Source organism: Marmota marmota, unplaced genomic scaffold (assembly GCF_001458135.2).
Source record: "Marmota marmota marmota unplaced genomic scaffold, marMar, whole genome shotgun sequence".
NCBI classification, from domain to species: Eukaryota; Metazoa; Chordata; class Mammalia; order Rodentia; family Sciuridae; genus Marmota; species Marmota marmota.
In genome coordinates this window covers 7,447,625-7,468,249 of record NW_025999999.1, presented here as the reverse complement: position 1 = coordinate 7,468,249, position 20,625 = coordinate 7,447,625, and the positions used below count along the sequence as shown (strand labels likewise).

The 20,625-nt window shown below is 38.7% G+C and overlaps 1 protein-coding gene across 2 annotated transcripts in view; it reads left to right on the top strand.

Annotated features, from left to right (window-relative positions):
* Positions 1-20,625, top strand: part of Armh3 (armadillo like helical domain containing 3) — a 168,320-nt gene that overhangs the window by 7,710 nt on the left and 139,985 nt on the right. For both annotated transcript variants that reach the window (XM_048807214.1, XM_015494694.2), the window contains exons 5-13: positions 3,382-3,474; positions 4,744-4,818; positions 4,937-5,023; positions 11,801-11,857; positions 13,114-13,157; positions 14,905-14,965; positions 16,867-16,913; positions 18,199-18,274; positions 20,076-20,169. In XM_048807214.1, coding sequence (XP_048663171.1) covers positions 3,382-3,474; positions 4,744-4,818; positions 4,937-5,023; positions 11,801-11,857; positions 13,114-13,157; positions 14,905-14,965; positions 16,867-16,913; positions 18,199-18,274; positions 20,076-20,169 — 634 coding nt within the window. The remainder of the gene's footprint in view (positions 1-3,381; positions 3,475-4,743; positions 4,819-4,936; positions 5,024-11,800; positions 11,858-13,113; positions 13,158-14,904; positions 14,966-16,866; positions 16,914-18,198; positions 18,275-20,075; positions 20,170-20,625) is intronic.

Genomic DNA, 20,625 nt, shown 5'->3' with positions numbered 1-20,625 from the left:
GTATATACAATTGTGAATATACAAAGATTTAGTGCTAAGTGTCATTTTAAAACTCTGGATTATTACAGTTTATTTATATATGTGTTATGGTAAAAATCTCAGATCCCTTCTTCATATTTATAGTTCTCCCCACCACCCCCAGTACTGGGATTGAACCCAGGGTTGCTTTTACACTGAGCTACATCTCTAGTACTTTTTATTTTTTATTTTGAAACAGGGTCTCAGTAAGTTGTTAGGTTGACCTTGAATTTGCAATCCTCCTGTCTCAGTCTCTTGAGTTGTTGGGATTACAGGCATGTAGCATTGTGCCCAGTTCTTGTTCTAATTATTGCCTATATGCTTTTTTTTTTTTTTTTTTTTAAGATATCTTTTTTTTTTAAGTTGTATATAGACACAATATCTTTATTTTGTTTATTTATTGTTTTATGTGATACTGAGGTTTGAACTCAGTGCCTCACACATGAGGGGCAAGCGAGCCACAACCTCAGCCCCCGCCTGTATACTTTTTTTTAAAATATTTTTTTAGTTGCAGATGGACACAATACCTTTATTTTATTTATTTATTTTTATATGGTGCAGGGGATCGAACCCAGTGCCTCACACACGCTAGGTAACCTCTCTGTCACTAAGCCACAACCCCAGCTTGTCTGTATATTTTGATGCTGTCTCTATCGAGGTTTAATATTTCTTCTTGAGCTTTTGTAAGTGCTTGCTGGATATTCTCTCTCACATATACCATAGATACCTCTTGGTTGACATTTCCAAAATGAAACTTATTGTTTCTCCTATACCTGTTCTTCTCATTCCTTTTGTTTTAGAGTGGGCACCTGTCTTCTCAGGCCCCAAGCCAAAAACCTGGGAGTCATCCTTGATTTTTTTTCCTTTCCATCTTTTTTTGTTTTTTTTTAGTTGGAGGTGGACACAATATCTTTATTTTGTTTGTTTATTTATTTATTTTATGTGGTGCTGAGGTTTGAACCCAGTGCCTCACCCATGCCAGGAGAGTGCTGTACCACTGAGCCACAACCTCAGCCTGCCTTTCCCTCATTTTTATCTTCAAATGATCACTACAGCTAGTTTTACCTCAGCAGATTTTTTTCAAATCTGTCTTTTCTTCCCCTATTGCCACTGCTCTTTTATATCTCACCTTAACTATTATAGTGATGCCTTTATTTCTTCCTCTTTTTTTTTTTTCAAACTAAGGTTTGAACCCAGAGTTGCTTTACCACTGAGCCGTGTCCCCCACCCTTTTTATTTTTTATTTTGAGATCGGATCTCTCTGAATTGCTGTCGGCTTCCTAATTTGCTGAGGCTGTGCTTAAATTTGTGATTTTCCTCCTCAGCATCCTGAATTTCAGGTATTACAGGCATTGCCACTGTGCCCAGCTTATTCATTCTTTTTTTTTATTTTTTATTTTGTAGTTGTAGATGGACAGAATGCCTTTATTTTATTTGTTATGTAGTGCTCAGGGTTGAACCTAATGCCTCACATATGCTAGGAAAGCGCTGTGCCACTGAGCCACAACCTTAGCCCCAGCTTATTCATTCTTTTTTTTTTTTAATATTTATTTTTTAGTTGTAGTTGGACTTATTCCTTCTTTTGACAAACATTTTTTGAGCTCCTATATGCTAGCACTTTGCTAGGCACTGGGGATACAGAGGTAAATAAGACATGGCTGAGGAAATTGATAGATTTGTTCTCTTTGGTCTCCCTTCCTCCAGGCTTACCATCTTTAAACCTCTCATCCACAGTGATACCAGAGTGATGTAACTTATACTCAGATCTTTTCTGCTTAAAATCCTCTATTAGTCTTTTTATTACTAATAGGATAAAGAAAACTCCCTAGTTAGCCTTATAAAACTTTCATACCTGTACCATATTTATTTCTCCAGTCTCGTCTCTCACCTCTATGCCTCAGCCTCATTCTTTATACTGCTCTAATAACAAACTACTTGTATTCCATCCCCATGCCCAGGGCCATTTCATTCCTCATGTGTCTTTGATCATGATAATGCCTGTCAGGAATCTCTTTCCTCCTCAAGTTTTAATTAATTCCTACTGATTTTGCAAAATCAGACTAACCTCTGAGGAGTCCTGGAATAGATGATTTTTTTTTTTTTTTGTGTGTGTGTATGCTTAACTTCTGAGCCATATTCCCACCCCTTTCTTACATTTTATTTTGAGACAGAGTCTCACTAAGTTGCTTAGGGCCTTGCTAAGTTGCTTTGAACTCACAATCCTCCTGCCTCAGCTTCCTGAGCTGCTGGCATTACAGGTGTGTACCACTGCACTCAGCTGGAATAGGTGACTTTTGAGCTACTACTCTTCTTCCATGTATATTTCTGTCATTGTTAACTTTGAATTGATATTGTTTGCTTATTTTTCTCTCCCATTAGACTAAAAGCACCTCAAAAGCAAGGGTCACCAGTTATTTTTTCTTATACTCTTTGAAAGTACACTATCATAGTAGATGCTTACACATTTATTGACTTGAACTGAAGAAGCTTATTTTGAACTTATTCTCTGTTCAATTTTCTCCTCTATTTAACTAGAATATTTCCTTTTTTCTTCCATCTATTATAGTATATAAAAGTTTTATCTTTTTCTTTTCTTTTTTTTTTTTGATACCAGGGATTGAACCCAGGGGTGCTTAACCACTGAGCCACATCCCAGTCCTTTTTTTTATATTTTATTTAGAGACAGGGTCTCACTAAGTTGCTTAGGGCCTCACTAAGTTGCTGAGGCTAGCTTTGAACTTGCAATCCTCCTGCCTCAAGTATTCAAATAAACTGCTGATATTACATGCGTGTACCACCGAACTGCTGGTATTACACATGTGTACCACCGCACCTGGCAAGTTTCATCTTTTGATTAGTTTGAGTCTAAAAGCTGATTTTTAGTGCAAGAAATAAACTCAAATCATATTGTCAAGGAATTTGACCAGGATGGACACATCTTTGTTAGTACTTAGGGCCAGTGATGCCAGTAGTGATATTGTCCCTTTGTCATTTCTTCAGTATACCTAAATCAAGTGATGATATCTCTATATACAGTTATTTAATCATTAGGTTTTCCTTTTTCAACTTACCCCATTCTAATCTGAAGATTTAAATATGGATGACAGGCTGCAAACATTCATTTGGTAGAAGAGTAAATTCTTCATTGTTTTGTGGAATTGTTCTCAAGCATTTCCCCCCAAATAGCTAGACTTTGAAACCTTCTTTTTCTTTGATTTTGCAAGGGCTAGGCCTAGGGGAATGATATAGTTGCTTCATGGTGCATTATTCACATTACCCTGTGTAACATAACCCAGCGTTGGGCAAAGATGGGATGTAGGTGTTTAGTGGTATGGCTTAATATTTAATGGTTCTCTTTCTCAGAACTTGATGGAGAGTTTGGATTCATTGCTTTGTGCAGAAGGTTCTGAAAGTCTGAAGAGTTTATGTCTGAAATTACTACTTTGCTTAGTGACTGTAAGTAATCCATTTATATGTTTGTCAAGGGTATTAATTGACAGCAGAGGCAAGCTTATTTGAATACTTGAGCCCAAAATTAGAAGTGAAAAGAGGAAAAAAAAATTCTCTACTGGGGTATTGCATCACTTCCTCTTATCTGAATGTATATAAGGTAGTAGTTGCCTGGACTTTTGCTTCCTGGAAGTTATTCTTTGGAGTAACTGCTAGAATTTTTAGCCTGCAGATGATGTGATACTTATCATTTTAGAAGGACCATTTTAGGGGCTGGGGATGTGGCTCAAGCGGTAGCGTGCTCACCTGGCATGCGTGTGGCCTGGGTTCGATCCTCAGCACCACATACAAACAAAAATGTTGTGTCCGCCGAAAACTAAAAAAAAAAAAAAATTAAAAAAATTCTCTCTCTAAAAAAAAAAAAAAATAGAAGGACCATTTTAGGAGAACTACAATCTTCTACATTGTCAGATTTGTCCTCATCAGGTTTCACTTGAAAATGGCTCTTGTGATTCTGAATATTTTTATATGGTCTGGCTTTTATTTTATTTTTTTAAGAGAGAGAGAGAGAGAGAATTTTTTAATATTTATTTTTTAGTTTTCGGTGGACACAACATCTTTATTTTATTTTTATGTGGTACTGAGGGTTGAACCCAGCGCCCTGTGCATGCCAGGTGAGCATGCTACCGCTTGAGCCACATCCCCAGCCCTTATTTTATTTTTTTAAAATATTTTTTAGTTGTAGTTGGACACAATACCTTTTATTTATTTATTTTTATGAGGTGCTGAGGATCAAACCCAGGGTCTTGCATGTGCTAGGCAAGCGCTCTACCGCTGAGCCACAACCCCAGCCGTGGTTTTGATTTTATAACTAGACACTTGCCTCTACTCCTTAGTGGAAGGAGGGTGAGATGTTGTTTATATACTTCAGGTACTTCCCTTTTCCTTCCACCTCTTGAAGACTTTTGGATTTGTGAATGTCTTCTTGGGTATTTAAGGATTGAAATCCAGGAAACTATTAAGCAAATGCTTGTGAGAGCATGAGAGAAATAATAAGTTCAGATTTAGGAAGTTTTAATTTGCTAATTTCCTACCTTCATAGTGACTGCCTATTCAGGCTCTGGTAGCTTTGGGATGCTTATGCTTGTGAAAGGTCTACTAAGTATCTAGTAGAGTGTTTCTACATTTCCATTTCACTTAGACATTAGGGTGGGAGATACACATGAGATATCAAGTGCCTTAAAACAGACTTAAAAGGCTTTTTATTCCATTCAGGTGACAGACAACATCAGCCAGAACACTATCCTGGAGTATGTAATGATCAACAGCATATTTGAAGCAATTTTACAGGTAGCTTTGTCACCTCTTTGTCTTTTGGATAGATCATCTCCTCAAATGTTGTTGGTCTGTTTTCTCAGGTGCCAGGAGTTAGCAGTCAGGAGTTACATATTTCTGGTTCTTGTTACAGATACTTTCCCATCCCCCAAGTCGTAGAGAGCATGGGTATGATGCTGTTGTCCTCTTGGCTTTGCTGGTAAACTACAGAAAATATGAGGTAAGGGGATCCTGAAGGGCAGTTGTTCTTTTTATAATCTTCCTACATGTGGCGCCTCTTAAATGTGGAAGATATGTTCTTGGTAGATAGTGTGAAGATTAATTTTGATAAACCAAATTCTTCAAATGCAATAATTAAATGCATGGGGCAGAGAATATAGTTTTTTAAAGGAATCTTGTAGTATAACCACTGAGTCACATCCCCAATTCTTTTTATATTTTATTTAGAGTCAGGGTCTTGCTGAGTTGCTTAGGGCTTTGCTAAGTTGCCTCAGCCTCTGAGCTCTGGGATTACAGGTGTGTGCCACCATACCCAGCTCTCTGTAGTATAGTTTCTAATGAAGTATCTCTTAATGTAGTGGCTTCTAAATGCACTTCTTAGAGTGACTTACGAATTTGTTAAAAAGAAAAAAGTTTTGGACTTTAATCTGGACATACCACACTGATGTAGAATTTTGTGGGAGGGGAGCTGTGAATCTTTTTAAAAACATTATTGGGCTGGGATTGTGGCTCAGAGGTAGAGCGCTCGCCTAGCATGCGTGAGGCACTTGGTTTGATCCTTAGCACGGCATAAATATAAAATAAAGACATTGTGGCCACCTATAACTAAAAAACAAAACAAAACAAAACCAAAAAACAAAAAAAAACCCCAACATTATTATTATTTTAGAAATCCCCAGTTCAGTAGGTTGATTAGTCAGGATTGGGAACCACTGACTTAGTGCATTTGGTTTGAAAGATTCTTATTTTTATTATATTTCCTTAATAAAGTCTGTTTGTATAAGTATTACTGATGGTTTGAAAACTTTTTCTGATTTTAATGAAAAAGTTGAAGGCAGGGCCTTACCCATATCAGTTCTGGAGTTGTCTTTGCCCCTGAATTAATTAGGGTACAGATTTTTGAAATGAAGAACAGATCCCAGAGATCAATGTGTGGGTTTGATATATGTACTTGGTTCCTTTCAGAAGGCAGAATACACCGAAAAGGAAGGAGAATACTCAGGGAAGACCAGGGCCTTCATTGGGGATTCCTTTTAAGGACAAGGAAGTTTTTCACATATAGTCCTAGACAACAGGAGTACTTTACTAACCCAGGAAGTCATGCATTACTTGAGGCAATCTGACTTTCTCCCCTTAATAAGTAGCAGCAGCACTATGAGAAATGGGCCAGTTGGAGAGAAGATTTTCTTTTCTGAGCTTCTGGCTCTTAGTGATTTTTGATATGATTCCTAGTTAGAATTTATTTGGGCAGGTTCAAAGTGAGGGGTAACACAAAATCTGGAGCTGCTGCTGCTGCTGCTTCTTTTTTTTTTTGGTACTGGGGATTAAACTCAGAGGCACCTGACCACTGAGCCACATCCCCATCCCTATTTTGTATTTTATTTAGAGATAGGGTCTCATTGAGTTGCTTAGCGCTTCGCTGTAGCTGAGGCTGGCTTTGAACTTGCGATCTTCCTGCCTCAGCCTCCTGAGCAGCTGGGATTACAGGTGGGTGCCACCAAGCCCAGCTGGAGCTTATTCTTTTTTTTTTTGGTGGTGCTGGGGATTGAACCTAGGGCCTTGTATATGCAAGGCAAGCACTCTACCAACTGAGCTATATCCTCAGCCCTGGAGCTTATTCTTTTCTTTTCTTTCTTTTTTTTTTTTTTTAATATTTTTTACTTGTAGTTGGACACAATATCTTTTATTTTATTTATTTTTATATGGTGCTGAGAATTGAACCAAGTGCCTTGCAAGTGCTAGGCGAGTGTTCTGTTGCTGAGCCACATCCTCAGCCTGTGGAGCTTATTCTTATAAGGAGGGATATGGAAGAAGGAAAGGCTATAAGAAGGAAATAATTAAAGAGGGACTGGAATATGGAAAAATGTTAATGTGTTATAAATCCTAGGAGTTGTTCATTTTTATCATCTTGGAGGACCTGATGAATGGGGCATACAACTACTAGCAAATATATAATTTATCACCAATACCTGTTTTACTGGTGATCTGAAGGGACTGGCATGGTAGCCATTGTGATCTTTGTCATGTGTGAATGCCTCTGGAGCCTTATTACAACAACAAGAAAAATAGCTGAGGAAAAGTGCTGAGGATAGTTAAAGAGAGTTGAGTTATGTGACAGGAATGCATCATCATCAGTAATGAATATTTTCAGAACATTCTGGTGGATGCAGGCTATTCTGAGGCAATAGTTTGGCTTTTCTAACTGTAAACTGAACCCAGGCTTAGCTCAGTAGGGCTTTCTGAAATGTCAGCCTGAAAAATTGGACCGGGCCAAGGAACTGGAGAAAATCACATTTCTGGAGTGAAGTATGCATCTTTGGTCTGTCAGATGCCCCCAGAAGAATTAATATAGTAGGCAGGGGCAAGCTGGTGGGCATAATTTATCTGGGCTTTGCAGCTTTTGTTATAAGTCACTCAACAGAAATCATTAAGGATGTCTGGGGACTGAAGAGCAGGAAGGTTTTTGACAGGAACACGAGGAATTTCAGATGAATATAGCAAAACCAAAAGCTGGTGAAATCTTATGAAAACTAGTAGTAAACTAGTAGTTTTCATAAGTAGAAGAAGGTGTACTAGGGAGAATAGCATTCTAGCTATTGCCAGAGTTGATCCCATGACAAGAAGAATAAAAATGAGTTCTAGAATGGTATAGAGGTTATTAGACAACCTAGATACCCAACTAAGAAAGTAAATGAGGTATTGGACATAAGGGATAGAAATCATGGAAAAGATGCCATGTAGTTAATATATCATCTAAAGAGGTAGAGGAGGCCCCAGATCAACTAACGAATAAACAAAAAGGTCTAGGGAAGAATAATGAAAATAACAAGCAAAACTTAGATCAGCCGGGTGCAGTGGCACATACCTGTAATCCCAGCAGTTTGGGAGGCTGAGACAGGAGAATCCTGAGTTCAAAGCCAGCCTCAGCAATGGGCAAGGTGCTAAGCAACTCAATGAGACCCTGTCTCTAAATAAAATACAAAATAGGGTTGGGAATGTGGCTCAGTGGTCGTGTGCCTCTGAGTTCAATCCCTGGTTCCAAAACAAAAACAAAAATTTAGTCAAATAAAGGCAGGATCCCATTGGAATGATTCTGTGAAGGTTCACTGAATTTGTAATTCTGTCCGGTGGGTAAAAAAGTAGATTCCCTCTAGTATTTTTTTAAATCATTTTAAAAAATATATACATATATATATTTTTGTTGTTGATAGACCTTTATTTTGTTTATATGCGGTGCTGAGAATCAAACCCAGTGTCTCACACATGGCAGGCAGGTGTGCCACAGCTGAGCCACAGTCCCAGCCTACCTCTAGTTTTAAAACTGACCAGCACAACATGAGTAAGTGCCCAGAGTGGGGGTTATCTACACCTGGGTTATGCTCCCCTCTACAAAGATGGAAATCACTAGCAAGAGATTGCCCTTCCCTCTGAAGGCATGAGGGGTCATCTGTTCTAGTTATGGCTGTTCTAGAAGTCTGAAGATGGCTACATCTCTTCAAACTGCTTTTGATCAACTGGTTATCACCTCAGGAGAACCTCTGGTGACTCTAGGTCCAGGTAAACATACTAACTTCCTTTAGGATATGGGGCTTAGTTCTCATGCTTAGTTGAACCTCCTGGACCCGCTTCTAATCAGACTTGTGTTGTGACTGGTATTGATGGAGCCCCAAGGCCAAATGGTTTATAAAACCTCTAACTTGGTCAGTGCTTGACTTGGAATGCTTCTCTTTTTAGGAGTAATGGGGTTATATCTGAGGGCATTGATAGACTTCTATAGTTGGTGTTCTCGAAATGATTTTGATATGCCTGTGTGTCCCTGCACTCCTGATTTAATTCAACAAGATCACAGGTGGTGATTTTTTATTGATATGAATAAATTATTGATCAGTTTGGGAAAAAAAAAGTGACCAGCACAACAGGTTCAGTATTAATGATAATCAATGTCTAGAAGAATAGAAATTTTCACACCATCAAGATCCTGGCCTTCTAGGCTGGTCAAGTCATTTGAGATGAAGTGACACAGATCCAACTGCTATCCTGAGCATGGTATATCACAGAAATCACAAAATTGTTTATTACATCTACTTGGAAGTTGTTCCTTTTCTTTTTTTTCCCCTTCTCTCTTTTTTCTAAAGAACTTTTCTTTGAATGCTAATAATGTTAAAGGGGACAAAATAACAGCTACCAATTATTATTATTATTTTTTAATATTTGATTTTTAGTTTTTGGTAGGCCTAATATCTTTATTTTATTTCTATGTGATGCTGAAGACCAAACCCAGTACCTCCTGCATGCTAGGCGAGCACTCTACCACTGAGCCACAACCCCAGCCAGTTTTTTTTTAAAATTTTTATTTCTGTATTTGTAGATGGACAGAATGCCTTTATTTTTTTAATGATTTTTATTTATTTATTTATTTAGCATTACAATTCTTCAGAATGCCTTTATTTTATTTGTTTATTTCTTTTATGTGGTGCTGAGAATCGAACTCAGTGCCTCATGCATGCTAGGCAAGTACTCTGCCACTGAGCTACAGCCCCAACCCAGCTACCAATTATTAAGCTCTAACTATATGCCAGATATATGTTAAGGATTTTACATGTTTTATTTAATTAAAGTATTTTAGCAGTCCCAGGATAAAAAATATCCCCATTTTACAGTTGAAGAAATTGAAACTTAGGTTAATTAATGTGAACTTGTCATAATTAATAAGAAGAGGAATCGGAACTCAGACCTTTGCTTTTAGATGCTTTGCCTTTTCCTCAGCTGCTGCTGAAGCATATGCTGGTCTTGGTAATCAGATGATTCTTTCTGTTACCTAACACTGCCTAATTTTGGGAAGCCGAGTGACTAGGACTTGGAAAAATTTTGCCAAGAAACAGTGGTCTCTTGGTCTATCCTTTCTTTCCTTTTTTAAATTAATTAATTAATTAATTAATTCATTTTTATTAGGGTATTGGAGATTGAATTCAGGGACACTCTATCACTGAACTTTATCCCTGCCATTTTTATTTTTTGTTTTGAGACAGGGTCTTGCAAAATTGTCCATGCTGGCTTCAACTTGTAATTCTCTTGCCTCAGTCTCCCAAGTTGCTGGGGTTATAGGCATGGGCTACTGCACCTGGCTATGGTCTACTCTTCTTTTTTTCCTTCCCTTCCTTCCCTCCTTTTTCTGTCTTTCCTTTACTGGGGATTGAACCCAGGGGCACTTTATCACTAAGCTATAGCCCCGATGCTTTTTATTTTTTAATGTTGAGGTGGTTTCACGAAGTTGCTTAGAGCCTTGCTAAATTGCTGAGGCTGGCCTTGAACTTGTGATTGTCCTGCCTCAGCCTTCTAAGACCATTGTGCCTGGCTGGTCTGCTCTTTCTAATGTTGCTGTCATCCTGGTGACATCTCTAGATCAGCTAAGTGCAGATTGTCTTTTCCAAGGATCTACATGCATTGGATCTTGCCTGAAGTTTATTATATCAGCGGGATTTGACTGTTGGTTACAGGAAGATGTATTGAGAGCCTTACTATAGTCAAAACAAATAACAAATGGAGTGGGTTCTACCTCTTTGAGTTACATTATGTAAAACTTTATAAACATTTGGACTGTTAAGCAAAGCTCTCTTTCTCTGTCCCAGTTGACAATGCAAAAGATGCTCTCAGAATCTTGATTAAATGAGCTCTCTGTTGGGGGTGGGCAGGGGGGTTAGCCTTTCAATTGGGTTTTCAAGTTTCTTCCTAATGAGTTTTCTTGTAGCTATAAAAACTGCTAGTCTGAGACTATTGTTACTTGCTTCACTTGGGCTAGAGTTGGTGCCTGATCTGTATGAGGTCTTTCTATACATCCTATGTGTGGGATATTTTCAAGGTGAGCAGGTCATTGGTTCCTGTATCACTTGTAGGAGATGGCTCAATTTTCTAATAAGTTTAAATATATGTCCATTTCCATATGTTTCCAAGCTGAAATTGGGTCACTAAAAACTCAAGAAATCTTTCAGTGCTATAAGTGATGGGACAATCATTAAATCCCAGTGTTCTAACCAGATTATTGCTTGGGTAATTACATCTTTTTTTTTTTTTCCAGCTCCCCTGCAGTGTTATTTGGGAATCAGATCTCCATAAATGGCCTCTCTAGCTGTTAAGCAGCTGCCACTTTCTACCCCCAAGATGGCTTTGTTTTAAGAGTGGGTGAATCAGTCCTTGTATATAGTTTGTGAAATGGTTAGGGAGCCTTTGGATTGAGAATATAAGTTAGCAACTTACATATGTGCCTTATTGCAGGGAAGCTTTTCTGTCTCCTAAGACAATATCCCTAAGCACTTGGGATGGTAGGACAAAGTGAGTTTTGTGGAATGTTCACTTACTTTTTAGAAACAAAAAGGAAAGGTGGGCGAAGTTATAGACATAGGCTTGAGCTAATTCAGCCTAGAGGAAAATGTGGGTAGAACAGAACTGACCTGTGTGTATGTACGTGTATTCATGTACATCTGTGCATTTGATAAATGCCCATATGTGCTGAGAAATTTTCTGGAAATTAGGGGAGTCAGCACTCAAGAGGTTTGGGGCTGGGTTTTGGTAATATCACTGTAGAGAAAAAGGCCTTAAACAAGCACTTTTTTTTTTTTTTTTTGGTGGTACTAGGAATGGAACCCAGGGCCTCACTCATGGCAGGCAAGCACTTTTCCATTCAGCTATATCCTTGGCCCCCTGTTAATACTTTCTTAAATAGCTGAAGGGCTTTTTTAACTAGGTCACACTCACCTTGACTCTCTTCTGTTGTTTACAGTCTGTGAATCCTTATATTGTGAAGCTGTCTATTGTGGATGACGAGGCCACACTCAATGTGAGTATCTGGATCTTGGTGTATTGTCTTACTTGAATTCAGTGGCCTTATTTTCAGTGGACATTTAGAACAAGAGAGCAGAGAGGTACTGTGTTGCTTTCTTTGGCTAGAAAGAGGGAATTGGTATTTTTAGAGTCTTCTTCTTAGTGTCATGGAAGAAAGGTTTGAGGGGACATTTTTTGCTTGCTATTCATGATGAAGTGGCTACTTATTTTCATGTTGTAGTGTGCTGAGTTTGACTTCCTATAAAGTCAATAAGTTATACATCCAGGAGTAAGAAAGCTTAGGTGACTTAATGATGGGAGGTTCCTTCTTGTGGAACAAGCTAGATGATATAAAGAGCCTGATTTGGTGAAGCTGAAACATGAAGGATGATATATATTTGATATATATGTTCTTGAAAGTGTGTGAGATAATATATCTGGTCTCTGAATATGGAGAGAAGAAGATGGCCAGGTGTCTGACTTTATTTCCTCTCTATCCTATTTTCTTCAATTTCCCTTATGAAAAAAATGTACACACGATTCATCCTTGCATCCTCAATTGATCTTTGTATTAGGCTTTACAGGTTCTCCAGGAAAGTTCATAAGTTACTTCAACATTTATTGGATGCCTCTTTCCTTTTTATTGCTATTTTCTTTTTTTTTTTTAAAAATTTTTTAAATACTTATTTATTAGTTTTCGGCAGATACAACATCTTTGTTTGTATGTGGTGCTGAGGATCGAACCCGGGCCGCACGCATGCCAGGCGAGCGCGCTATGGCTTGAGCCACATCCCAGCCCCTATTGCTATTTTCTTGTGGCCTGAGTGAATGGCTCATCTATATGCACCTTCATTTAGCATGGGACTCATTGTCCCTTTTATTGTGGCTGTTTTGAAGGTAAATGAGGGCTTTTTGTTTGAATATTCTTAGTCTTCTCTTCGGAATGAAAATGATCCCAGTGAAATTGTCAGTAATCTGAGTTGGTCTGTTTCAGCCCTTGTTACTTTATTTTAAATTGTATCTGGGAACATTACTTTATTTTAAATTGTATCTAAGAACATTAATTAGATAAGAAAAAATATTTCCAAAGAGTTTTTTCCCTCTTGGTTTGATAGTACCTTTCAAAATTTCTGTCATTGTTGCCAACTTTTAGACAGAACTTCTTGGGCATGGTCCATGGGGGTTTAGTGTTTTTCGTGGCTGAGTCATACATCACCACCAACCCACAAAGGCTACTCATTTATTTCATATGAACTATCTTTTCTCTTTCAGGGAATGGGGCTTGTAATTGCTCAGGCTTTATCTGAGTATAATAGGTAAGTCAATCTTTCCAGAAGGGAAAAGTCCAATTTTTATTTGAATTAGTTGTGTAGGGAATAGGTTTGTTATAGTTCTTAGCTTAAATTCCCTGGACCTATCCCAAAAGAGTATTCAGAGGTATAAGATCAGTTTGCTCCAGCTCAGCTTGATGGTAGTAGCAGGGGTTGTTATTTATTTATTTATTTAATTTTAATTTTTGGTACTGGGGATGAACCTAGGTATGCTTTACCACTTTACCTCCCCAGCCCTTTTTTATTTTGAGACAGGGTTCTCACTAAGTTGGTTAGGGCCTTGTTAACAAGACCTTGCTGAGACTGGCCTTGAACTTGAACTTTCCTGCCTTAGCCTCCTGAGTTGCTGGGATTATAGGTTTGCAACACCACACCTCACAGAGCAGGGGTTGTTTTTAAAACCAAGATAAAAATAGCCACCAGATTAGTATCCATCTTTGGTTTAAGCAAATAGGAACATTCTTTTGCAGTTTATGGGTATTTTTTTGCAGAACATTTTTACTAGTTTTCCCATTTTAAGCAGTCTATTTCATTCAGCCCATGTGTCATACAAATATTATTTTCTAATATAAAAAAGTTTGTGATGTACCACTTTTTTGTACTCTTAAAAAAAAAATAAAGGAAACTGGGCATGGTGGTGCATGCCTGTAAACTTAGTGACTTGGGAGGCTAGGCAGGAGGATAGGAAGTTTGAGACCTGCCTTAGCAACTTAGCAAGACCCTCAAGCAACTTAGGGAGTCTTGTCTCAATATAAAAAATAAAAAGGGACTGGGACTGGACTGGGGTTGTAGAGTGTTTGCCTAGCACATGTGAGGCCCTGGGTTCAATCCTCAGTACCATACAAATAAATTAATAAAATAAAGGTATTGTATCCATCTACAACTACAAAAAAAAAAAAAAAAAAAAGGGACTGGGACTGTAGCTTATTGGTAAAGTATCCTTGGGTTCAATCCCCAGTACCTAAATAAATAAAAGAAGAAAGTGTATTGAGTTAAATCAACTTCGACAGATCTATCTCACTTCCCTCCCACTCACCTCTCTCTCTCCTGCGGATTGAACTCAGGGCCTCATGCATGCTAAGCATGTGCTCTACCACATGTTTGAGCTATGTTTCTTTTTTACTAGTGATCACCCTCACCTTCCCAGTGTCCCTCTTTACTCTGGGGGCTCTGTTTGTTTTTCCTCTAGCTGTGCATAGGGGAAGGATATGGTATTCCACGATTGAAAACCTGAAATATCTCTAATCCCCGCAAAGGCCATGAAGGATTTTTCTTTCTTGCTTCTTTCCAGACTTTCCTTACACACAATTTGTGTCAGGATTTCAAATCTGTCCCATCTCCACATGTTTTAGCTCTCTGGTTTTCCTCCTTTTCCTTCAGAAACAAACAAGATTTTCACTGTTACAGCCTTGAAGTAATTTCACTGTCACACTTTTCAAGTAATAGTCTGTTTGGGAAATAACTGGATCAGCCATATGTTAGAGCAGTTTCACACTTTTGCAGCTTGCTTTCTAAGTCTCTCCCAAAGTAGCCAGGCATTTTGGTACACACTACTTCAGGAGCAGATGGGTGACTCTAGCTTGCGGGGGAACTGCAGTGGCATTGTCATAATGCGTTGTTCTTCTGAAGTTAGAGAATTCAGAGAGCTCTGCCCTGATTATCTAGAATGTTGAGGACAAAGATGTATTTCATAAGTAATCCTAAAGTTGAATTTAATTCTTTTTTTGTTTAGACAGTATAAAGACAAGGAAGAAGAACACCAGAGTGGCTTTTTCTCTGCTTTAACAAATATGGTAAGTCCTACTTATTTTTTTCTCCTGCTTTTAGAAATGCAGGGTTAGGTAAATCTGGCATCAGATATTCAGATGTTTGAGGTGATAGAATGATGAAGGGCCATCATCATGGCATGAGAGAGGCTACTCAGAGCAGATTTTATTTGGAACTTTGTCTCTGTTATTGAGTTCCAAAACTAGATAAGATGGGGAGAGGGGAACTTTGACTCCTCTTGGACACATTTTTTTCCTAATTAATTGATTGCTGAAGAAAAGGTGCATAGGAAGACTTTTGCTTTTGTAAGTGTTGACCCTGATTGCAGACTGACCCTTGGAACAAAGAATAGGAGAGTTTAGGGGCTGGGGTTGTGGCTCAGTGATAGAGCACTTGCCTAGCATGTGTGAGGCACTGGGTTGGATTCTCAGAACCGCATATAAATAAATGAATAAAATAAAGGTCCATCAACATCTAAAAAAGTTAAAAAAAATAGGAGAGTTTAGATCTGAGTCCTCCCTACCCCCCACCCCAAATGCTCTTTTATACTCTCCTGTGGCCATGTGATCCCTAATAGCTGGTCCTATGGTCAAAGGGTCACAGTATAGTGGATGTGAGCTACTCCTCTAAAGGCTTAGTTAGGTTCTGGGCAGAGAGGTCCAAGGTTTAGGAAAAGATATTGGTCTAGCTTGCAATACTCCAGAGTAAGGTTTCATAACTTTGGAAGCATTGGCATTTTGGATCAGATAATATGGGCTAATTTTTAAGAGAGAAATCTAGGAGGTTCTAGAATTTAGGCAGATTCATAAAGTCTGTCTTCTTAGGCATTAGTATCCAAGTAATCAGCTCTAGAGCAAGATTGTTACATAGTTTATTGCAAGAAACAGTTGCCCTATCTCCTCCCACACAAAGATGCAATTTTTCCCCCCAGTGTCTTCCCATCTTCCTTCTCAGAGCATACTCTCAGGAAAGAACCTGCTAAACTCTGAGGTATGAATGAGTGAAATCTCTCAGAGGCAAGAGAAGTATGAGTTTTGTATTGGTGTTTGATTATACAAATTAGATCTAATTATGTTGCTCACAGGGATCTTCAACTTTTAGTCAAGGAGAAAAAGTTTTGTGGCATTTTTAGGGGGTGGGCATCTTTTACATGCCTCTGAAATCACACATATGAGAGGCAATTTATGCCTTTTATCTATTTGCCTGCTGTTACAAACTAAGATTTTTGTGATCTGAAGGATAAGCATGGATCTCACACAGTTCTTGTCTGAAATGCATATATCCCCTAAATATCTAGTTGGATGTAATCAGCATGCTTTCTTTGACATTTTCTTTTTTTGGGTGGGGGTACTAGGGATTGAACTCAGGAGCACTTGGTTATTGAGCCACACCCCCAGCCTGTTTTATTTTATATTTTGACACAGGGTCTCTCTGAATTGCTTAGTGCTTCGCTTTTGGTGAGCCTGGTTTGAACTTGTGATCCTCCTGCCTCAGCCTTCTGAGCTGCTGGGATTACAGGGGTGTGCCACTGTGCCTGGCTTCCTTGACATTCTTTATGGGTTAGTTTGTGACTGCAAATAAGCAACTTATAGGGAAGGTGCAGAGTGATAAGGAATTGTATGTCCTTTTAGTTGACAGTGGCTAAATTACACACTGTAAGAAAGAAGGACTACATAAAAATACTGGGATTTTAAAAAAAGTCCTTTGAGACAAGCTGATTCAGTTGGATTCTCTTCATTTATTACTTATAAATCTTTTGAGATCTTCAAAGTGAACTGGTGTTGTGTGTGTGGCTGATGATCCAAAGTTCTAAGTCTTTTCCTGCTGGAAAGAATTTGATTTTACACTGATTCAAAGGCTTCCTAGGCACATAACTTTTTCTTGCATCCTACTGTATAAAGTCTGTAATTCTCCTTTTCTTCCACAGGTGGGCAGCATGTTCATAGCAGATGCCCATGAGAAAATCTCAGTACAGTAAGTGTCTTGACATTCTTGTGCAGTGACTTGAATTTTAGTGTAGGCTATCTTGCTGGTTATGAGAGTGGAAAAGGTTACCTCTTACTAATCTTTTTCAGATTGAAACTTTTTTTGGGTGGTTTATCTAATGTTTCTTTTTTTGCTTTCTGCTTGTTTTTGATGCTGGAATTGAACCCAGGGATGTTGTGCATGCTAAGTACTGTAGCTAAGTAGTTATAGCTATTTCCCCCTTTTTTGTGTGTGTGGGGGTGTACCAGGGATTGAACTCAGGGGCACTTGACCACTGAGTCACATCCCCAGCCCTATTTTGTATTTTATATAGAGATAGGGTCTCACTGAGTTGCTTAGCACCTTTCTGTTGCTGAGGCTTGCTTTGAACTCTTGATCTTCCTGCCCCAGCCTCCTGAGCTGCTGGGATTGCAGGCATGTGCCACTGTGCCTGGTTCCCCAGCCCTCTTTTTTGAAAAAGGATCATCCTCGCTAAATTGCTCAGGATGATCTCGAATTTATTGAACCTCCTGTCTTAACCTCCTTAGTTGAGATTGGGTTTTATTTTTCTATTTATTTTTATTTTTTTGGTTCTGGGGAATGAACCCAAATGTGCTTAACCGCTGAGCCATATCCCTCGTCCTTTTTTATTTTGAGATAGGCTGTCACTAAGTTGCTGAGGCTGGTCTTGAACTTGCAAGCCTCTTGCCTCAACCATCCAAGTTGCTGGGATTACAGCATATGCCACTATGCATGGCTCTGGCTGGGTTTTAAGTAATGGACCCTTGGAAATATCTGCTTTGGTCTTATATGTATAGAGCTTCCCAAACTGAAAAACTATTCTCGTTTCTCTCTGGAATTAAAGGAAAAAGGGCTGGGTATCTGAGGTAGTTAAGGATTTAACTGTTGGGGTAGAAAAGCAAGAGGGAAGGTAGTGAATGAACTAGAATAAGAAATGGTCAGACTGGGGGCGTAGCTCTGTCGTAGAGTGCTTGCCTAGCACATGTGAGGCACTGGTTTGATCCTCAGCACCACATAAAAATAAATAAATAAGTAAAATAAAGGTATTGTGTCCATCTACAGCTAAAAAAAATTTAAAAAATAGAAATGGTCATGGGAATTAGGGTTTTCACCTGTACACTTTTGCATATTCCCAAAAGGAAAGTAAAAGGGAACATTTGAAACTCAAAGGGATTGGTAATAGAGAACTATGGTGAAATCTTGTCTTGATGGGTATAATATTTTAACTTCTCCACTTTAAGAGCCTACTCCAATTTGTTCTCTTTTTCTTTAGAACCAATGAAGCCATTCTTCTCGCACTTTATGAAGCTGTTCATTTAAATCGCAACTTCATCACAGTATTAGCTCAGGTTGGTTACTTTAAATATCCCAATTCCTTTTTTCCCCTGAATTTCATACAGATTCATTTCATTAACAAGGCTACCTGGTATATCTGTTTAAACTCTACTTTGCATTGGTAAGTGGTAAGGAGCAAGCTACCACTTTACTGTGCCTAAGTGATATCCTCAGTGGTTGGGACAGAAGGACACTAAAATAGGCTGAGAACTCAAGTTCATGAAAGCTATGTTAAAAAATTGATAAAAAGTGTTTTTATCTTCAAGCCAGACTCTTTAAAATATGTATGTGGGTTTCTTTCTTTCTTTCCTTTCTTTTCTTCCTTCCTTCCTACCTTAGGATCTCACGTATGGGCACTCTACCATAAACTACATCCCCAACCCTTTTTAAGTTGTCTAGGCTAGCCCTGAATTTGTAATCCTCCTGCCTCAGTGTTCCAAGTAGCTGGGATTATACTNATAGAACCCTGGGCCACTATCCCACTGAGCTACATCCCCCTCCCTTTTTATTTTATTTTGAGACAGAATCTCACTAAGTCACTCAGGCTGGCCTCAAACTTGCCATCCTCTTGCCTCAGCCTCCAGAGTTTCTGGGATTATAGGCTTGTACTACCATAGCCAACTGCTGATTTGAGTTTTTTTTTTATTTATATTTTTTTAATATTTATTTTTTTTTAGTTTTCGGCGGACACAACATCTTTGTTTGTATGTGGTGCTGAGGATCGAACCCTGGCCGCACGCATGCCAGGTGAGCGCACAGCTGCTTGAGCCACATCCCCAGCCCTGATTTGAGTTTTAACTAAAAAAAATAAATAAAGTCATGTTTTAAAAGCAGTATGCTCATGTTTGGGCTCTGATTTGGAGGATGTGTATTAGTTTTCATGACATACCATAAGAGATTTTATCTACCATTCTCATTATTTCTTGTCTGCTCTCTAAATTCTAAGACTAGGGGCTGGGGATGTGGCTCAAGCGGTAGCGCGCTTGCCTGGCATGCTATGCCGCCCGGGTTCGATCCTCAGCACCACGTACAAAGATGTTGTGTCCACCAAAAACTAAAAAAAATAAATAAATATTAAAATTCTCTCTCTCTCTCTCTCTCTCTCTCTCTCTCTCCTCTCTCTCTCTCTTTAAAAAAATAAATTCTATGACTAATTTTAAACAAAGAGATAATGAAGGTAATAGACTGGTAAAGTTAGTGGAGAAGAGAAGGACGATTAAAAAGAGCCACCACTCAGCTTACTTCTTAAGAGTTGATGTGGCAGGGATGGCTGGGGAAAGTCAGACAGAAAAGTCATCTGTTTTAGTTTTTACTGGATGTCTTCCTATGTCTCTCTGCCTCAGCACCCAATACACTTTTATTTCTTGTGGGTCAGGAAAGCTCCTAATGGCATAGCTCTTTTTGTGGTATCTAGTACTCCTTTGTTCACTTATATCTATTGGTCAATTTTATGGTCATTAGAACAGTCTGTAGGTGTATATTAGGTTGATCTGATGAGAGTAGTCCCTTCTCCGGTCTGGATAGAACTGCAAATGTCCTCTTTCAAGTGAATTCACCTGAGTAATTTGTTTACTCCAGATTTTTTACTTGTATGGTTCTGCAGAAAAACTTATGTAATAGGAACATAGTTGCTTAAAGAAACCTGGCCCACAGAGCTTCTTATTAGTCAGTCATTCATTGGAACTAAATGTAGAAGTCCCTCCTCAATGAACTTTTAGTATAATTATAAGGCCAGAAATCAGTAGGGATACTCGGCAGAAGATACTCAGGAAGAACTCTATTTCTGTTTTCTTACCAATCTGTGTCTTCTTTCAGAGTCATCCAGAAATGGGCTTGGTGACAACCCCTGTCAGTCCTGCCCCAACAACCCCAGTCACACCACTTGGGACCACGCCACCCTCCTCTGATGGTGAGTCCATCACCTCCTTTATGTTATTGATTAATATGATCTTAGATCTTTCAGGGTGAGCATAGCTGTAAAACAAGGAACACAGTAGTTAATTCTTTCAGTAAGAAATTAATGTAAGCTGGGCACAGTGGTATGCACTTGTATCCCTACCAGGGAGGCTAAGGCAGGAGAATACTTAAATCTAGGAGTTCAAGATCAGGTAGGGGGGCTGGGGATGTGGCTCAAGTGGTAGTGCGCTCGCCTGGCATGAGTGCGGCCCGGGTTCGATCCTCAGCACCACATACAAACAAAGATGTGTCTGCCAAAAACTAAAAAATAAATATTAAAAAAAAAAATTAAAAAAAAAAAAAAAAAAGATCAGGTAGGGCAGCATAACAAGATAAAAATAAAAAAAGAAATTTGTATATAATATTTCCTTCAGTACTTCTGCAGTTCCAAAACGTTGGAAAAGATAGC